This window comes from Microtus pennsylvanicus, chromosome 13 (assembly GCF_037038515.1).
Source record: "Microtus pennsylvanicus isolate mMicPen1 chromosome 13, mMicPen1.hap1, whole genome shotgun sequence".
NCBI classification, from domain to species: domain Eukaryota; kingdom Metazoa; phylum Chordata; class Mammalia; order Rodentia; family Cricetidae; genus Microtus; species Microtus pennsylvanicus.
The window spans coordinates 40,761,109-40,781,433 of NC_134591.1; the positions used below are offsets into that span (position 1 = coordinate 40,761,109).

The window sequence follows — 20,325 nt, forward strand, 5'->3', positions numbered from 1 at the left end:
CACCACGTTCCCAACCTATCCAACATCTACTCTTTAAGGAGTTCATTGATGCCACCTGATAAGGATAATTTGTGATTTGATTTTAGTTTGTTGATTCTTGGGAATCTGGAAGGTGCTTCTCTAAGCTCTAAGCCTCAGTATTTGAATCTTGCCTAAGCAATGCACAGTGCCCCCCCCCCCGTCTCTGTCTGTCTCTCTCTCTCACACACACCAGTGCTGTGCTCTTTGCCACTGTCTCCAGGTTGGAATCAGGACCACAGTTTAGGTGGAATTGGAATGTGTAAATACCCACCTCACATCTGGTCATGGGCAACCTAACAGGTGCTTCCTTCCTTCCTCCCTCCCTCCCTCCTTCTCTCTCTCCCACCCTCCTTCCTTCCTTTTTCCATGTGTTGTGCGTGAACAGACACATGTGTACAGAGATTATAGGAAAATATTGGGTGTTCTCCTCTATCTGTCTTATTCCTTCAAGACAAGGGCTCCTGATCCTGTACAGGTGCTTGTGGCCTTACCTAGTAGGTTTTTGCTGTTGTTTTTTGCTTCAAACTGATGATCTGAGCTTAGTCTTTCTGTTTGCACAAGCACTCTTACACACTAAGTCATCTCCCTCACCCCTGAGAAGCATTTCTAGTGGCTAGGTTGATTGTATGATTTCTAGACTGCTTCTCTCTGGTCTTTTCCTTTAAGGTGACTGAACAGGGAGGGGTGCCAGATGAACCTGGGAGCTATCCTGGGCAACAAAAGTTTATAGGTGGGGTTGCCTGTCCTCCTAGGCTCAGGTAGTATACTGGTGGTTGTGAGTGATCCTGTCTTGGCTGTGTTCCACCCCAGAGAAGGAATCATGGTTTCTATAACCTAGCAGATGAGGGAATCATGGTAGGTGAAGAGTCTGGTGGCCACTCAGTTGTATCAACTGTGGCTCTCAACAGTTTCCAGCAAGTATCAAAAACAAATGTTGAATTTTCCTGCATCGGTCATCTGATAAACTCTACTTCTCAGCAAGGTCAGAGCTGATCACCCCATAAATAAGACCCTATAAAACCTGTGTCAACACAGCAATGCATTTTAGTATATTTTCGTAAAATTATAATTTTTACAATACCACTTTGCATGACATTAGCACATTTGGCATCTCATCTGATTCATCCAGTTCTGAGGCATTTTATCAAGAGGAAATGGAGAATATCGGGTGCATATGGAAAGTCCATGGTACCCGCCTGGCAATTCTCAATGCATTCTGGGTATCTAGATTGCCTCATGTTTTATTTGCATGTAATAATCGTCATAATAATGGGTCCCATTGTGACATTTTCATGCCTGTTTATAATGTATCTCCTGTCACCCTCCCACTGACTGACCCCTTCAGTATAGCACTGGGTGACAGGCACTGTTGTTATTTGTTTTATGCAGAGGGTAGTATGTGTTCTGGCACACAGCTGAGAATCATATAGAAAGAACTTGCACTTGGGTGGAAATCATATAGAAAGAATTCAAGCTGAGCTCTAGAGCCCAACTCAGAGTTAACCTGGGACTCAGCCCCAGTCCCGTCTGACTTCAGACCCTGCAACTCGATTTGTTGAGAACAGAATGCGTCTCTGAGTACTCAACATGTGACTGCACACACTACTATATGAACTGATCTAGCATGCCCCGTCTGGGGGAGGCTGTGGTGTGTGGCTACCTGAGTTTCTCAGCTGACGTAGCCTGCATGGAGTTATCGTGTTCCTCGCTGTCTTTCCTTTGCAGAGTCACATGAATGAGTGCATTCCTGCTGTGCAAAGTCAACTGCTGTCCCAGGCACCGGCTTCTGTTTGCTTTGCCTTTGCCCAGCTGTTTGCTCTATGAGAACAGAGCTGAAAGTAGCAATTGTGAGTAGGCTTCTCAGGCATCTGGGAAGCTCCCTGGAGCGCCTGTCACACAGACATGAAGACAGGGACCCAGGCTTGGAGGGCACTGGCAAAGTCATGTCTTCTCTGCGCTGCCCTGGGATGTCTCCATCTCTCTGGTTCCAGGTAAGTGACGGGTACACATGGTTCCCTGATCAGTTACACGGCAGAGAGCATGAAAACCACACCGTGCTGACCATCCCTGCCACATGCCTGGAGCAACTTGCATGTGTCTGATAAAATAAAATCAACAACAACTCCCTCTGAATTATTGTGAGCCCAAGTAGCTGGCTTCAACAAAAGCACCTGTTAAGGGACTGACATATTTAAATGAACTTTGTCATGCTGAGAAGAATAGGAGACATGTTCTATATTCTGAGTGAAGCTTTGGTCTGGCTCCTCATGCAAAAGGAGGATTATTATATATGAAAAACGAGCCAGTTCACATGAATGATCTGAATGCATGGCAGTGTCTTGCTCTACCCACCCAGCAGCCCCATATATCTAGGGTGAGTGGGTCTTTCAAACTCTTTCTTCCTCTCTTTACCCTCCCTTTCTCTCACAAATGTTTGTTCCCAGGAGCTAAACAACTGATTTATTGCATCCAAGTTTCTATTCATAGGATGTAAAAAGAGCTAAAGAAAATAATCTTAGTCGGGCCTCAAACTGGGATTCTAGAGAAAGAGGTGCCAGAGTGTCGGCAATCTGGAGACCCTCCTTGTGCCTGAGCAGTTCCCATCACGAGATGTGGAAGTGCTCAGGTACCAGAGTGATCATGAGCACTACTCTGGAAGGAGAGAGGTAAAGGTTTTTCTTTACTCTCTGAGTGCTCCCCGATAGTAACCTCTCAATGGTGTGAGCAGCGCCACACTGTGCCTACTGTCCTGAGCCGGGAGCACCTTCCCAGGGATCAAGATTATGAATCTTCACCCACCAGACACCCCAGCACTCACCCTTAGAGTCAGCATGACCCTCAACGTGGTGGACAGACGAACTGTGCCGCCAGGGCTTTCCAAGCATTTACTTGTGGGCACAGAGAAGCCTGCAGTGCCCAGGGAGTTGTGCCAGGAGGGGAGGGCTCATATAATCCTCCCAGAGGCAGCATGTACTTGCAGGCGGCCCCTTGTTTATGATGGAATGTGTAGGGCTGAACAAGACCCTCACTCGTGTTCTCAGGGAGCAAGCAGTGTGTGAGCAAACACAGAGACATGAGAGATGATACAGGCACAAACAGCAGTCAAGAGAGAGCAAGAGTGACTAGTTCTGGCAAGGGATACAGGGCGCATCCACCGGGTAACAGAATACATAAAGGCATGGAGGTGTGAGAGAGCCTGGCTTGCCCCAAGGCTCCAGGTACATTTCAGTCTCATTGGGTAGACAGCAGGTGAGAACTGGGAGGAGGAGGAGGAGGAGGAGGAGGAGGAGGAGGAGGAGGAGGAGGAGGAGGAGGAGGAGGTAGCTAGGGCACGGAACCATTCCTTCAGGTGTAGATGGTTTGAAATGAAGGGGTAGCACACTGGGGTGTGCTTATTGGCAAGTTCTCTTTTAGGTAGGGGCTGTGGTTCCACCAGGTACTAAATACAGGCTATAAAACTCCAGCTCTGTCCCAAGAGGAGCAGGGGTGGCCCCTTCTTCTTCCCACTCTGGAGAAGGACAAACTGATCCCCAGAGGGGAGAAGAGAATGGCTCGCATTCATTGAGCCTCCAGCCCTTCCCTGAACCCTGGTTGAATATTCTGCTCTCCACCCAGGCTTCCTACTCGCCCGTCCTGAACACAACATGCCTTTGAGTATCAGACACAGAAAGCAAAACGAAAGTATTCTCTGTAGGAGCAGAAAGTGTTGCAACCTCTTTCATATCATAAACTTTGTCATTTCGTTGCTCAGGCCACACTGTCACGTGGCCTATTGATCCGTATTGATCATTGCTCTGTTCCAGGCCTTTACTCTTGTCCCCACAGCCATTCTGTCACAGTTGTAGAGAGAAGGAAAACGGAGCTTAAAGACTGTGTGGCTCTCAGAGCTATTCAGTCCATTGGGGACGTGTGTGCAGAACGCAAACATTCTTTCTTCTTCCTGCCTCTCATCAACACACTTCCCAAATCCACCCAACTTGCTGGACACCCAGGATGTTTCTCTTGGACACGGATTTGCTTCTTTGAGATGTTGCTTTAAATTCCGTGTCTGCAACAGCAAACGACAGAGAGAAATGGGAAACCTTTCCCCCAGAAACCACTCCCCCATTCCAGCAAAGTGGAAGATGCTATTGGTACGGGGATGCAGCTGCCGAACAAATTGGGTGTGACAAGAAAGTTGTTGTGTCAGGGCATTTCCACAGCAAGCCAAAATGTATTGATGTGCCCCATCTGTATAAGCTGAGGGCTGGGAATTTACTGCTGACCTAATCCTGCCTTGCTTGGGGGATCCATCTTTATTTTGATCAGAGAAAGAGGGGAGGAAACCTGGATCCAGACCGATATGCCCTAAGGCTGGCAACAGCATTCTGTGCACCCCAAAAAAAGACATGTCCTTGTTGGCACCTCCTAGAAGGGACATATTTCCAGTGATGTATAAAATGCTGCTAATGCTAACTTTGTTTTTGAAATTGCAAAATGTTGTTAGGATATAAATGTCCCTCAGAGGAATCAATGGCATGCAATAGATGTTATAGGGGATAGCATCTGGATGAAAGAGGCAACACTAGGTCCCTTTAGGAATCAATGTGGATCTGGTTGGCATGGGTGGGCAGACACCCACACGTCCGAGCAATAGTAGAGGACGATACACAAGATCAAAGCAAAGCACAGGAAGGTGACGCTGCACAGTGCACAGATGAACAAGAGCATTTGCAAGATGCTGGCATGACACACAGCGTGTCTGCGACAGTCGCTGGCCTCTGAAGAGGATGGTGAACAAAGAGGACTGGGGCCAGCGTGGTACCCAGATGCCCAATTCCTGGAGATGCCTCTCAGTTAAAGACTACACAAGTGTGGCAAAAGATTGACAGGCTCAATGTGGATGTGGGGCCCTGGGTGATTATTAATGTTGGTACTTCTCGAGGCAGTTTTATGCTACAGACGAGTTGGGCTTTGCATTCGTGTCTGCAAACTGCATGTCAGGCTTTCATTACGGCCCTCCCATCCATGCTCCTAATATACTTTGACCACATGCATCCCCTCTATTAGTCTTTCTTATCTACTTTCCCCATATGGAGGCATCTCAGCAGAAGCCAAGGCGGTGGGCTTGTTTCCATAGAAATTCCTCAGGGTGGAAGGTGCCCATAGCCACACGCAGAGGCCTCAGTTGAACCTGTCGTTTGTGCCACTCCATGCCAATCTCAAATTCAAGATGGGGCTTGACAGTAGCCTCTCTTTTAGATTTGCATTTTGCGGCACTAATGAACCACACTTACCCGATGTAATTTACAAACATACTATTTATTCTGCTGATTATTTCATTATATTACCACCTCCGTAATGGAAATTGGGTGTTAAAATGAGAGAGCTGGTGGTTATAGCTACGTCTTGCGCGTTCCCTCTGTAAGTCATCATCTTGCCCATTAACGGGCTCTCAGATCTTGGTGAGGAAAATAATTGTGACTCTTAATAGCGACTGTGCATGTTACTTATCCACTTGGTCTCCACTGTAGTCCCGAATTGGGGTGATACTTAGAAAAAAAACAGCGTAACTGCTTTGTAGTTGAAATAGGAAGAAGGTACCCCACAGAGCTGTCAAATACATACTTAGGAGAAGCCAAATCACAGACAGTATTGTTTTGTCAAACCCGAGCAAATTAGTAGATAGGAGCCCATCGGAGGGCTCCCACTGGGGTGCAGCATCCTGCCTCAGTAACCACTTTCAAGTACCCACCTGTGGTTTCTAGTAGAGTCTTTGACCTTTTGTTAAAGATCCAACTTTACTAGGCAATTGATTTTTGCCAGTCTCTGGGGCCCGCCATGGAAATGGAGCTCACAGTAGTTAATATTATCCTCCTTTTAGGACTTCTGCCAAGTGAGAATGTGTCGTTAATGACCTTGTTTGGAGTGATGTCCTGTGTGTTTGACAGTGGAGGCTTTGTGATGTTCCCCCTAATGACTTAATCTTAGAGACAGGGATGAAACAGGCCTTGCAGACACTTATAGAGAGAGTGATGGGAGGTGACAGGAATGGATGCCGCTTGGATCCGCTCCCAGATATCATGGGGCAAGGGGGAGAGTGTATACTCAGGCTCAGACAGACCTAGGCTTAGATCTCAGGGCAACTATATCCCGGGTTCACTGCAGCAGGCTTGCTGTGTTGTTGTGAGCCAGTTCAGCATCTGTCCAGGTGACCTCATTTCATAGCTGCCTTCTAGTGTATCTGTGGGATGGAATGAAAGCATCAGAAAACATCTAGTACAATGCTTAGGTCTGGCATCCTAGGCCCTCAATAAATCTCCATACCTTTCTTCCTCGTACCTCCTTTTTAGCTTGCAAAGTACAACTTCCAAGGGCTCTTACACTGATATACACTCTCATGGGAAGAGATAACAAGGGCTCTTACACTGATATATACACTCACGGAAAGAGATAACAAGAGAATCGTAGTACATCTACCATGTTCTAGGTAGGGAAACTGAGGCTCACACAGATGATATAATGAGCTCATTCATTCATTTGGCCCCGCTGTGTGCCAGGGACTCAACAAATAGCCTGCCTTACATTTCGGGCATATTTCATTTTCCAGAGGTTGCTTGTTGGCTCTGACGGGTGACTCCTCTGCCCTCTGCCCCATCTCTGTGCTTTGCTCATTTCCACAGATGTTTCATTACCTGCATGGCTCAGTCTGACACCGGTTCCCTCCTCTTCTGTGTCCCCGATGCCCTCCCCCCCACACACACACATTTCATGTTGTGGTAGTTGGTAGTTTGAATGATAATGTCTCCCATAGGCACAGCTGTTGGAATACTTGGCCCCCAGTTGGTGGTTAGGCTTGGGTGGTCTTGGGGAGTGCAGTATTGAAGGAGTACATCCCTGTGGCCTAGGTTTGAGGTTGCACAGCTTCGTGCCATTTTCAGTTAGCTCTCTCTGTTTCCTGCTTCTAGTTCAAGCCTTCAGCTTTCCCTCCAGATGTTCTGTCTACTGTTAGCTGCTATGCTTCCCCACCATAACGGACTCTTGGTCCTCTGGAAATGTAAGTCAATCTGTAAGTTGCTTCAGCCATAGTGTTTTATCACAACGATGGAGTAGTAGCTCATACATTTTACCCACTGTAAAAGAGACCAGTCACTGCCCCTCCTCACCTTCTCATGATCAGATCTGTTTCTTCAACACAGAACTCTTAGTGATTTCAGAGCCAGGTAGGAACTGTGCCTTGAGTGAGTTTCTGTGGCTTTCCTATGAGCACCTAGAGCCTAGCCTGCCTCTACCATCTTCCCCAACATTTCTGTCCTCCTATGTCCCCACCACTAGGCATTCAAGTAGGATACCAGCATCAACCTAAACTCTCTCCTCCCTCTCATCCCCTCCCAGCCCATCCTTTTGCTGATCCCCTCCCATCACTTGCGCTTGAGAGCTTACTCCCCTATTCCTCTACCCTGGCCCTGCAATGGTTCGAGTTCACTTCATGCACAGGGTGGTTGGGAGGGGACACTCCTGCACCAGCTTCCCACCTTCTCCCCAGCTTCCAGACTCAATGAACTCATGCCTAACCTCTACACATCTTCAAACCCAGCTCTGGGCATGGGGCCTGCATGCGTTAAAAATTGCTAAGATGCAAGGTATGTTTCTCTCTTAAGAAGACCTTATGAGACCTGGATAGAGGTGGGCGGTCCTTGGGCTTCCCACAGGTCAGGGAACCCTGATTGTTCTTCGAGCAGATGAGGGAGGGTGACTTGATCGGGGGAGGGGGAGGGAAATGGGAGGCGGTGGCGGGGAAGAGGCAGAAATCCTTAATAAATAAATAAATTTAAAAAAAAAGAATTTCCCATGTCCAGATGAAAAAAAAAGAAGACCCTGTACCATATCCCCAGAAGCCTGATATCTTCAGTACCAATTGTTCTTGGCACATGTTTCATGGATATTTAATCTGAAAAGACATCAACTAGTGCAAACCCCTCAATCTTCAGAAGATAAAAAGGGAGACCCAGAAATTGGGAGTGTGGTGCTATGATGAATTTCCTGTGTACCCTTAATTCCTAAGAGTTTAAGCTCTCACTTAGTGACTATAATTTGTAAACCAGAAACAGCCCTGTAAGGGAACACATTTCAGCCACTGTATGGAGGAGAAGCGTGAAGCTCATACAGATCGGAAACCGGATGGCACAAGTGACGAAGATGCTGTCTTCTTACCAGCGTCCAGTACTCCTAATGTCAGGCACTTCCTGGGGGCTCAGTACATATTTGTTAGATGAATTAGCAAGCACTGGAACGATAAATGACCCACCCTGCCCTCATGATCTGACCTGCATTTATGGAATGGGTGATTGACGGGTGGCAGGGAATGACTCTAATTCCTTTGGGATACGCGACTATTTCCTTACGATGATTTGTAGAGGAGAGAAGCCAGATTTCTTCGACACAGATGCAGCCAACCAGAGCCTCGTTAAGAGCAGACAAGCACGGAGTGTGGATGTCCCTCCAGCGCCCATTGACTGTGAGCTATCCAGCTGGTCCTCCTGGACGGCGTGTGACCCCTGCCAAAAGAAAAGGGTAAGATCTCAGGCCTTGGGTGAGCACTAAACTTCTGGTCAGGGGTGGAAGGTAAAGAAGGAGACTTGTCTTCAACATCTGGCAGAGGCACTAATAGTGGTGACCAGCCATAGTCTGGCCTTTAAGATGCAAGCCATCAGAGTGACTCTCCTTTCTCTATGCTTTCTCAAACAGCAAGTGGGTGCTTCCTTGGGTATTACCATGTTTTCCACACGTCCTGCCTCTGACCTGTTCTTTCTATCCACCATTCACGGTATAGCCAGGGAAGCTATCACAAAGCTATATCGAACCAAGTCTTTCCCCAAATGAGCCCTAAGAATCAAAGCCAGACTTGTGTGTCACCTACCCTGGCCTCGTCTCTGTGATACATCAGCTCTTGAAAGCTTCCAGCTGTGTCGTTTGCTCTGGGCTTCCATTCATGATTTTTTCTCAGCCAGCAGTGACCTCTCCCACTACCTTTACTTTCTGACATGACTCAGAACTTGATTCTCTGCTCTAGGCAACCTCTTCCATGAAGCCTTCCCTGACTGATCATCAACCCTAGCTCTACTTAGATAAATCAACTTTTACAGGTCCCCCCCCCCACTCTATATCCTAGCATATATCATAATGTGGCTTTTATCATTTGCTGCCATAAACAGAAAACTTGTAAGTGTGCATGCATGTAACAGGTGTTTCACAACACTCATATTTGAACTCATTCTGCTTTCTGACATCTTCGCAAGGAAAAGAAGGTGGCTGCCACCTATTCTGCTAGACAGATTAATGGAGTCTTAGAGCAGGTATAAGTGACTTCTCGGAGCCCTCTAGTAGCAGATAAGCCTTAGCTCAGGCCATGGGGTCCGTCCTGATTTTTCTGCTAGTAGAGTTTGTCTCCATGGTGCCTATCCTTTGGCTCCCTTGCAATGGGACAGCTGACCTAGGACCCCAGCTCTGAACAAAGCAGATATGCCAGAAAAAAAAAGAGAAAGAATGATTGCCCATCCCTTGGCTCCTTGGGAAACCAGACCTATCATGGCAAAGACTCAGAAAAGGCTGAGGAAGCCAGCCCAGGGCAATTGTGTAGTTAACCGGACCAATGGGGAGAGCCCAGCACTATTGTTCTATTCCCAGAGTGAGTTTTCTTGATGAAGTTATCAACATTGATCCAATTATCTGGATAATTGCTCCATCTGCACCATACACCAGAAGGACTGAGCGTGAGCCAGCCAGTCAGAGCTGGTCCCTGGAACTCACTGTGGACTTCTTCAGTTGGCACCAGCCCTGTCTGCAGGCTCTATGGCTAGGACTCAGGAAAACCTCTCAATCCAGACTTAGAGGTGTATTTCCATCCTTCCCGTTCTTTCCATCCTTCCCATACCTACTTTGCCTTAAGAGCCTGGGGATAGTCTTCTGAGAACCTCCTACATATGTGTGGCTTTATTTGTATCCTTTAATTGACTTCCAGTATTTGTGCTTATTTGTGAAGTATAGTTTTATAATTTGATACCTATATGCACTGGGCAATGATCAAGCCAGGGTAATTAGCCTTTCCTTCACTCAAACCTAATTGTTTTCTTCTGCTAACATGTAGAAAAACTTGAACATCAACACTCCTAGTTACTTTGAACTATACAATTATTGTTGACTTACCTTCTGTATTATAGAGCATTAGAACCCCACACACAAAGTGTTTTGATAATCAATAGCACCCCTTCTCTGTCCCTCCTTTCTTTCTAGCTTCTTGAAACCTCTAGTCTATCCTCTACGTCTGTGATGAACTATTGTTGCTTCTACAAATGAGTGGGAACCTGTGATTGACTTTCTCTGTCTAGCTTATTTCCTCTAACATGATGTCCTCAGATTCCATTCATGTTGCCACAAATGACTGGATCATCCTTTTATAGATGACTAGCATTCCATTGTCAATTATACCATTTTAATTTCATTGTCAATTATACCATTTTAATCCATTCATCTCTTGATGAATGTCTTTGTTGATTTCTTATTCTTGGTATGGTGAATCTTGTTGTAATAAATATGGGAGTTATGATCTATTTTTGATAAAATGCCATCATCACCTTCGGATGTATACTTAGGATTTAGACTGTTGGTTCATATGGTAAATCTATTTTCAAAATTAAAAAAGAATTCTTTCTTCTTCTTTGTTCTTATCTTCATCCTTCTCCCCACTCTCTTCCCTTCCTCCCTCCTTTCTAGGCCTCTGGTATTATTTTCTGTAATCCATGATGGCTATATTAACTTACTTTTCTATCAAAAGTATGTAAGGCCTTCCATTCTAAATCTTTCTACCATTTATATAATATCATTTATACATATTTGTAGAGATCATAGATCATTTGTCCCTTTAAAAACTCAGATTATTAGAAATTTTTCTGTTCGTTGAATTCCTTATATATTAGTTTCTTAACAGATGAAGTTTGCAGATACTTTCCTCATTCAGTTTGTCTCTTAACACTGTTGATCATTTCCTTGTCTGTATAGACACTTCCTAGTATGACCTAATCCCATTTGTCTAGCTTTGCGTTTATTGTCTATACTATCTAAAATCTTGTTTGCTCAATACTTAGGTATTGAAGTGTTTCCCCTGGTTTCTTTCAGTAGTTGCATAGTTTGAGATCTTACATTAGATCTTTGACACATTTTAAGTTTTCTTTTTAGTTTGTTTGTTTGTTTCAAAACAGGGTGACTGTGTAGCCCTGGCTGTCCTGGAACTCACTCTGTAGTTCCATAGTGGCCTCCAACTCAGAGATCTTACATCTGCCTCCAAAATGCTGAGATTAAAGGTATTATCCACCACACCTGGCAAATTGTTTTTTTTTTAATATATAAGGGCCTTTCTAGTTTCAGTCTTCTACAGATATGTGTTCAGTGTCCATTCCTTTGTTCTCTCTCTCTGTTTCTCTCTCTCTCTCTGCTTATATGTACTTGAGTGTGCCTACACATACAAGGAGGTCATTCATAAGGCTCCATCTACATTTTTTGACAGAGTTTGGGAGCGCAAGGATGTAGCTTTTTCTCACCTTGACTAAAAGTCAGAGAGTTCAGGCCTATTCTTGCTCCTTCAAGGTTATTGACAGGAGGTTTGACCCAAGTTGTGGCTACTAGCAGGATGTATTCACCTAGAGTGTGGTTACTTGATGTTTTGCATATTGAGAAGGTGATTACTTTTCTTGTTCCTTGTATTGTGGTAAAGAAGTCTTTTGTCTTCCCCCCCCTTTTTGGATTGGGGTATATAAAGTCTATGGAGTATATGCAGCCAATTTCAGTTTTTACTGGTGCATTCTCTTGACTCTATCCTGTGTCTCTGTCTTTTATCTTTAATTTTCCAACCTGCCATTTCTTAGTCAACATACTTCTCTCCAAGCATGGATGAATAATCTAGGTGGGACCCAGATGATGTTCCCGCCCTGACACGGGATACAGCAAATGGCGCCCAACATGGGTCTTATAAGAAATGGTGCCCAGCATGGGCCTTACAAGAAATGGGGCCCAATGTGGGGCTTATGAGACTTAAGGTCTCTTACTTGCCTGAAATCACCAAGTAGGGTAAACTGCCTGGCTGGGGAGTTTCAAGGTTATGTATGCCACACACATTCCTGGCACTACAAGTATATACTACCACACCTGGCTTTTTATAACTGGGCTTTAGCAATTGAGCTCAGGTCCTCAAGGTTGCAGGGTAAACATATGAGTGATCTCCCTTGTATGCCCAGTTTTCAACATCACTTATTTTTTTAAAACATACCCCTTTCTAGAGTATGTGTTCTTGTTACCTTGAAAAGCTATGCTGGCTCTATGTATGTGAAGTTACCTCTGGGTTTTCTCTCTGTGCTATCACCCGTGTGCATACTCATATATCTGTCCCATATTTTTTGATCACCTTTTCTTTGTAGTATGTCTTAAGTCTTGGGTTGTGATGCCCCTTGCTTGTTCTTTTTGCCCAAAATTGTTTTTACTATATTTTCTAGATGGTTTATGCTGCTATATAAATTTCGTGATTCTCCTCCCCCACACGAGCTGTGTAAATATGGCAATTCATGTTTGACAGGGATTGCATTGAATCTTAGATTGCCTCAGTTAGTGTGGACATTTTAACATTATTTCTTCTAACCCATGAAAACAAATTGTCTCTAGTGTTCTTCATTTTCATTATGACAGTCTTTTACTTCCTACGTTAAATTTCTTTCTTCATGTCTTACCATTTTTGAGGATGTTATAAGTGGAGTTATTTCAAAGCTCCTTTTCAGCCTATTTGTTTGAAGCATAAAGAATGCCTTTGGATTTTGTATGTTAATTTTATATCCTGCAACTTTATTGTACTTATCAGTTGCGGCAGTGTTTTGGTGAAATCTTCAGAGATTTTACATACAAGATTGTGCTACTGACAAACAGAATCCTTTTACTCCCCTTTTCAATTTATCTGCCTTTTATTTCTTTCTTTTGCCGAACTGCTCAACCTTACATTTCCAGTTCTGTATTGAATAAGCATGTTATTTAGTCCTAGATTTTTGAAAATATACCTTTAACTTTTCCCCATTTAGTATGATAATTTGCTGTGGGTTTGTCATATAGTATACGGACATTCTATGTATACTGTATGTATAGTATATGTATATATTGTATGTTCCTTATGTACTTCATTTGTTGATGTTTTTCTAGTGTGTTTGTTTATGTTTGTTCCTCAAAGTTGTATTTAAGGTCTAAGTCTACCATCTAGCAAGGATGCGTCTCCAAGGAGAATGGCTGTCTATTACCTTTTGAGTTTCCAGATCCACGGTACAGATGTCACATAAGGAGTGCCTTATGCCACACTGAAGGAGGCGGGTACTCTACTTATTTCCCACATGTTGTGACTGCTAGCATTAGAAAACCACTCAAATGTGATCACTTCCTTCTGTGCTCCCTCTCCCAGCCTGGGATCCCTGGTTGCCGGCCCTACTCTGCCTCTCTCCAACTCCCCTCCCTCTCCCTCTGTACTCCTCTCCATCCATTTATGGTTTCTGGAGTAAGAAGACACATCTTTTAGGCTATTCGTTTGACCAGAAACCTTTCTCTCCCCAGGTTGTTCTTGGCCATTCTTTTCCTGACCTCTGCATCTACCTGAACTACCTCCTCAACTTCTAGATCTCAGCCCCCATATCCTTACTAGAAGCCAGTCACTGTCTCTTTGCATTGGGATTTCACTATGAAATTACAAGCACACTGCACTTGCCTAGTCTTGCATCCACTGCGCTGCGTTGTCTCTGTAGTTGTCTCTTGCCATCAGCAGTGACCCTCTCCTTTTGAAGGCAGGTCAGGAGACTTAACAATGATTAAAAACGAGCCAACAAGCAAGCAAACAAAAATCCAACCTTTTAAATATGGCATAGATGTATCAATATTCTCAGAATAAATGAATAAGAAGAGAGAGATAGCAATGTTGATCCCTAAAATAGTGGATAATAAAAAGAAGAATAATGACAGAAAATTGGGTACCTATTTTGTGCCGGAAAAATATAAGCTTGAGATGATATATAATTATATATGATAGAAATTAATACATAATTCATAATATATAAATAATGTCAACAAATATAGAATTATAGAATTTAAATTCTAAACTGTACATTTAGGTAATTCATTGCCCCCAGTTTACCGATGAGTAAATTTGGACTCCAAAGACAAAGCTATTTGCCCAACATCATACAACTAGGGAGTACAAGCATAAGCTGGCGTTTCAGAGCACATACTTTTTCACTTAAATCACACCGATGCCTTAACCAATACACGACAATATACAAATCACCCATTGGAATAATTAAGCTAAGAGTTGGTTTATTGTTGAACTGAACTGACTATATTAAACCCTGCATTGATTTTTTATTCCAACGCCCAGGCCTTTTTCACACTGAGCAAATCTTGGCAGACCACTGCAGAGACAGAGATTCAAGACAAGTGCCCCAAACTCAGGGAGCTGGCAGTGCAATTGGGGAAACAGTCAGAAAATTGCCGGTCTTGCATAGACACACGATGTATGTGGTGAAGGAAGCATAGGAATTGCACAAATAGCAATCAGCCAATCGTGTGCTTTCCGTGCACCCCCAGCTCAGCGGGTGACCATTCCCACCACACAGTATCCTCGCTCCTGAGGTCTCTGAGGCCCCATCATTGGCTCACCTTGTTTCTGTCCACTACAGTACAGACATGCTTACTTGCTCCGGCCCTCCCAGTTCCTTGGGGACTTGTGTGACTTCTCTGACAAAGAAGTTGAAGCCTGTGTTACCACTCGACCATGCAGAAGTCAAGTGCGATGTGAAGGCTTTGTGTGTGCACAGACAGGTATGAATGAGTGTGGGCATGGGGAGAGAACTTGAAAAGCAAAATGTAGCATGTGATGATGGAGGGACAGACATAGGGTTCATGATCAGGGTTGTGGGGCAGGTCAGGGAGACCCCTTACTGTAAGCCTTAAGCCTCCTTTTCTGTGTATCATCCCATGAAAGCATGCCTACGGTAAGGTGGTATCACTGTTATTCCCATTTTGCATCCTATGAAATTGAGGCTCAGAGAGGTTCCTTGCCACATAGCATCCAGCAGGTCAGTGGAGGAGCTGCAGGTGAGAATCTGGAAGCTCAGCTGTATTCCCTGACTCTAGAACTTAGACATGCTGGAATCACAAATTGTCCTGGGTTAGTCTTAATCTGACTGTGAGATATAGAAGATCTTTAATCTCTTTGGATTTTAATACATTAATGTCAATTGAGTGTTATATTTAGTTACTTTTCTATTGCTAAGATACCATGACCAAGGCAACACCTCTTAATCTTTCCCAGATAGTTCCACCAACTAAAGACCAATTATTCAAGCATATGAGACATTCCCTAGCAAACCACCACAGGGGTGATATTCATACCTTACAATATGGTCATGAGCATCAGGTGACAAATGGAGGGAAAAGCTCCCTGTCACATATTAGCTCTGCTACTGCTCTCAGAGCCCTGGGGGGGGGCGGGTAAAAGATGCCCAAACCAAAACAGGTGAGAGCTGTGATCCCCATTACTTACCACCAAAGGCTTTGGAGACTTGGGCCTTGTGGTTAGCACTTCTGCTTCAGTGAATCTACCATGAGTCCAAATGTGTGATAAACTGAATAAAGATGTTGGCCTTTTACAAGGAAGGACAGTGGATATAGACAAGAAGTGGGGAAACGGAAGAAGGAAGGAAGGAAGCAGCACACAGCGAATGATTTTATCTACTGCAGGACCTAGGAAAGACTGTTTCCCCAACTGATCCGCTTGCTCGTCTGAGCCCAGGAAATCTGTCTCCATTTATTCTCTCACACAGAGATACAGCGCCCTAAAGTCTCCAGAGGGAGTTCCATTCACTGTGGCCATGTGGATTGTGGTCTAGAGCTTCTGAAAGACAGACAGCGATTCTCAGAACCATCCCTGGGTCTTACTGCAAATGTAAAATTTCATCCAATAAATCTGAGAGTTTTTTTTTTTAACAGTGTACCCAAGGGCTCGTTATGGCCATTGTTCCATGGTTTTGCCTAGAGCCATAAAGGTTGTTCATGCGGGCTTTACTTTAAATGCCTTGTAAGAAACATTTGAAGACCAGATGGTTATTTTTTTCTGCCTTCTATAACTGAAGGACATTGGTTTAAATGACCCAATATGTCTAAGGAAGCAGAGCCACCTGTCATGTGGGCTTTATCTCCCTGAGAATGCACAAATACGAGAGAAAGTGAAGTCATTGAGAGAAAGTTGGGGGGGGGGGGGTATGATGGCGCTGAAAGCAATGTGTGTTAGGGAAAAGATTAGGCAGGTAAAGGTCCCATTTGTGCTGCAATGACTTTCTTCCAATGTGTGCTTGCCTTTCCAAAGCACTTACTCCAGCCACAATTGGCTTTCCATGGTTTCGGTGAGCGGGTTCCGGTTTATTCCTTCACTCACAACAACTGTGTCATGGCAGGATGATTGTGATGACTTCCACCTTACAGATGAGGAAATGGAGGCCAGGAGGTTGGTTCCCGGATACATGATGTCTTAGCGGGTGCCATTCCGAGATGCCATCCACCACTTCTTCCTAGCCTCCGTGACAGGAGGAGGGGTAGTTTCAGATACCAACCTACTTCTTAGGGACATTGACGTCCCCTTCATAGGTGGTTCCAGATAATCTCTCCTCGGTGCTTTCAAAACTGTGACACTGACTGAACTTGTTGGGAGACAAGAAAGGGATGTACTGTTAGCATCATTTTCAGTCAGGGCTGATACACGAAGACTGATGAGAACAGTCCTAGCCACATGCCTGGCACCAGCTGTGGCTTTGCCTCTCATCACAGCCACGTGAATGTGGTCCCCTCTCTCCATCCCAGGGAGGTGTGTCAATCGCAGACTCCTCTGCAATGGGGACAATGATTGTGGAGACCAATCAGATGAAGCGAACTGTAAGAGGATTTATAAAAAATGTCAACAGGAAATGGAGCAGTACTGGGCGATTGGCAATCTGGCCAGCGGGTGAGTTGCTGCAGTCACGCTGGGCGGATGGAAAGGCACAGTGTTAAATGGAATTCTGAAGGATGGACAAGGGGCTGGAAAGGGATACTTACTTGCTCTCCTTTCTAGAATAGAAAGCCTGTAATGTATTCTATGCATTTTCTGAGGCCTGCTCCCCGTTGTTCCAGAAGCACATGCCATGAATATACATGGGTCACAGGAGGGTTGACCCAGGGACACTAAGACAGTTGAAGGGCTGGGGTGAACCTTATTCTTAACTCTTACAATTTGTTGTGTCGGAGGAATTCTAAGCATGGCTCTAGAATCCTACAGTAGACAACATACATCATAGGTTTGATCTGGTTTTCTTCCTAGTTCCCAGCATCCTCCATGCTGAAAAGATGGGACTTCTGAGCACTTTGTGAAGCAATGATTTTCCAGGCTAGATCTGTAGTCCGTGTGTGTCTCAGCTCCTAGGGATATAAGTATTAGTCCAATCTTCTGTAAGGTCAAAGGAGCAAGGTCAGAAAGGGCCAAACAGGCCCCGTATTCATCCTACTTTCTTGCCATGCCCTGTAGCATCTAAGCAGATGGATGGGTGAGACCAGCTCTTTCTGCACGATAGGAATCACCAGAAAGAATGATATTGGAAAGAAAGGCAAGGAATACGACTAGAATTTATCTCCTCCCTAGACAACTGCCTATATTGGCCCTTAAAGGTGTGTGTGTGTGTGTGTGTGTGTGTGTGAGAGAGAGAGAGAGAGAGAGAGAGAGAGAGAGAGAGAGAGAGAGAGAGAGAGAGACTCTTCACTTGAATAGGAGCTCTTCTCAGGGCTGAGACCCTCCAAAGATAAGTGAGTTCCAGGGGTCAAAGCAAGGACTAAGCAGAGAAAGCATTCAAAGTCAGTAGTGGAGTCCCAACTAAGCCGATAGGAGAGCTACTTCCCCTGGAAGAAGCAGAGCACACGGGCAGAAGAACAAAGTCCTGAAGCCAGGGCTGTGTCGTTAGCTGTGTTGGGGAAGGTCTGAGATGAAAATGCTAAGCTGACAAAACTAGGGAAATGTCTCGGTAGTCAAGAACTCCGGCTGCTCTTCCAAAGGATCTGGGATCAATTCCCAGCACCTACAAGGTGGCTCACAGCTGTCTTAGGATTTGATGCCTTCTTCCGACCCTACACACCAGGTGTGCACATGGTCCACAGACACATAGATGGGCAAAACACTCATACACATGAAATAGCAACACAAAGTTCTAAAAAGAGACGGTTGAGTTGGCATGAACCAGATTCCCAGGACCTTGCTTGTGGAACCAGTTCTGAGTTTCATTCAGTGGGATCTGCTAAGCTCCAACAGAGGTGACACAACCCCGAATCCTCAGCTTTCCTCCCTGTCTGTGCCTCCCTTCCAGGATAAACCTGTTCACAAATACTTTTGAGGGTCCAGTTCTGGATCACCGGTACTATGGTGGTGGATGCTCCCCTCACTACATCCTGAACACCAAGTTTAGGAAGCCGTACAATGTGGAAGGCTACACCCCACAGGTAAGGGACAGCCAGGCAGCTGCTGCTAGCAATGAGGGAATCACTGAACAAGCACTCTGAAGCGTGCTAGCTCTGTAGCTTGTCTGTGCCCCTTTCTCTTGGAGCCCCAGTGTCTTCTGGTAGCAAGTGGGCATACCCTAGCACAAGACCTTGTGCTGACAATGTCACCTGTCACAGCAACAAGAGTTGTGATAGCGATAATATCAATACAGTGTATCAATAGCTCCACTGAAGACGGAGCATGGGATCTGGCGTCACACAGTTGAACCGGCTTGTCTGCTTGTCACCTACACAGTCCTAAATGCTCAGCACCTCTATTGTCCTGTCTTTACATGGAAGTTACAAGCTTCAACCGTGAAATGACATGGTCAGTGAGATGATGTGGCTGAGTGGACAGCATCACACACCTGCTGTCAAAGAGAGCTCTTCGCTCATTCTAACACTTGTTCCCATCACTCCATGCCCTTGCCTCTCAAGCCAGCCCTTGAGATCAGTACTGAAAGTTAGAAAATGCTCTACTGCCAGGACTGGAGCAATGGCTCAGGGATTAAGAGCGGTTGCTGCTCTGGCAGCTGACCCGGGTTCAGTTCCCAGCACCCACATCAGGTGGTTCACAACTTTCTGTAACTTTGTTCCAGGGGATCTGACTGGCACTTCTGGCCTCTGTGGGCACCTTCATTTACAGATACACATACACACTTATGCGTGTGTGCGCGTGCACATATACACACACACACACACGTACGTACATACACACACAAACTTTTAAATAATTAAAGATAATGTGGCACCCATATAAATCTGTACTATGATTCGTATGTACTCCCAGACACACCAGCCACAGAGTAGAGTATGGAATACACCATGTACATATACTACCAGAACCTTGCCATTAATGGGAAGACATTTTAACATTTTACTTTAGGTCAAGTTCCTTTTCCATTCTGCCCTTGGGTTCCTTGTCTGTGAACTAAAGATGGCTGACTGAGAAACTCGTCTAGCTGGTGGTTTCCATGACCAAAGATGCATAGGTCTGAAGCATGGGCAACTTCCCTTCTCCTCATCCTCCTTTTCTGGACCTTTCTGCAACACTGACTGGCCTAGGACTAAGCAGACCTCCCATCAAGTGCTCTAGTCCATCTCTGAACTTCCGCTTTCCAAGGACACGGTGCAGGAGCCAGATCCCAGCCCAGATGCCATGTAGAGCTTCCAGCTGCTACTCTCCTTAGCCAGCATTGAGTGAAGGCTCTGACAGGCTCCTGTGTGAGCCTGGTCCTCAGGACAGGTCTGAGGAGAAGGACAATTGTCCTCTCCATTTTCTACGTGGAGAAACCGGGGCCTGGAGAAATCAGTTGTCCCAAGTCATCCACTTAGAGGGAAGCTGTGCCAGGGTTCCAGGAGCACCCCCTTTAGGCCACATCTATGTCATCACTGTTCCCTTCCTGGGCTGCGGATTTTATAGGCATTTCAAGTTTCCAGATGCCCGTGGAAGTGGAGGTGAAGATGCTGCTCACTCCAGGTCTATCGAGATACTGCCCCTGCCAGTTCCCCTATGCAAAACAATGAGCACTAATGATTTAGTGTACAGCTCTGCCGAGCTCTCTAAGACAAGTGGATAAATCGGTCTTCACTCCCCGGCTGCTGCCCCAGTCCCACATCGTTAGTGCACCGCGCTTCTCATGCCTCCTTCTTCTTGGCTTGTGACTCCACCTTTAGATCCGCTCCTTCCAG

The 20,325-nt window shown here is 45.3% G+C and overlaps 1 protein-coding gene across 1 annotated transcript in view; it reads left to right on the forward strand.

The window, feature by feature from the left end:
- The first annotated feature begins 1,836 nt into the window (after positions 1-1,836).
- Positions 1,837-20,325, forward strand: part of C8b (complement C8 beta chain) — a 39,569-nt gene continuing 21,080 nt past the window's right edge. The window contains exons 1-5 of the mRNA XM_075945277.1: positions 1,837-2,012; positions 8,418-8,574; positions 14,754-14,895; positions 16,933-17,074; positions 18,462-18,594. Coding sequence (XP_075801392.1) covers positions 1,924-2,012; positions 8,418-8,574; positions 14,754-14,895; positions 16,933-17,074; positions 18,462-18,594 — 663 coding nt within the window. The 5' untranslated portion in view covers positions 1,837-1,923. The remainder of the gene's footprint in view (positions 2,013-8,417; positions 8,575-14,753; positions 14,896-16,932; positions 17,075-18,461; positions 18,595-20,325) is intronic.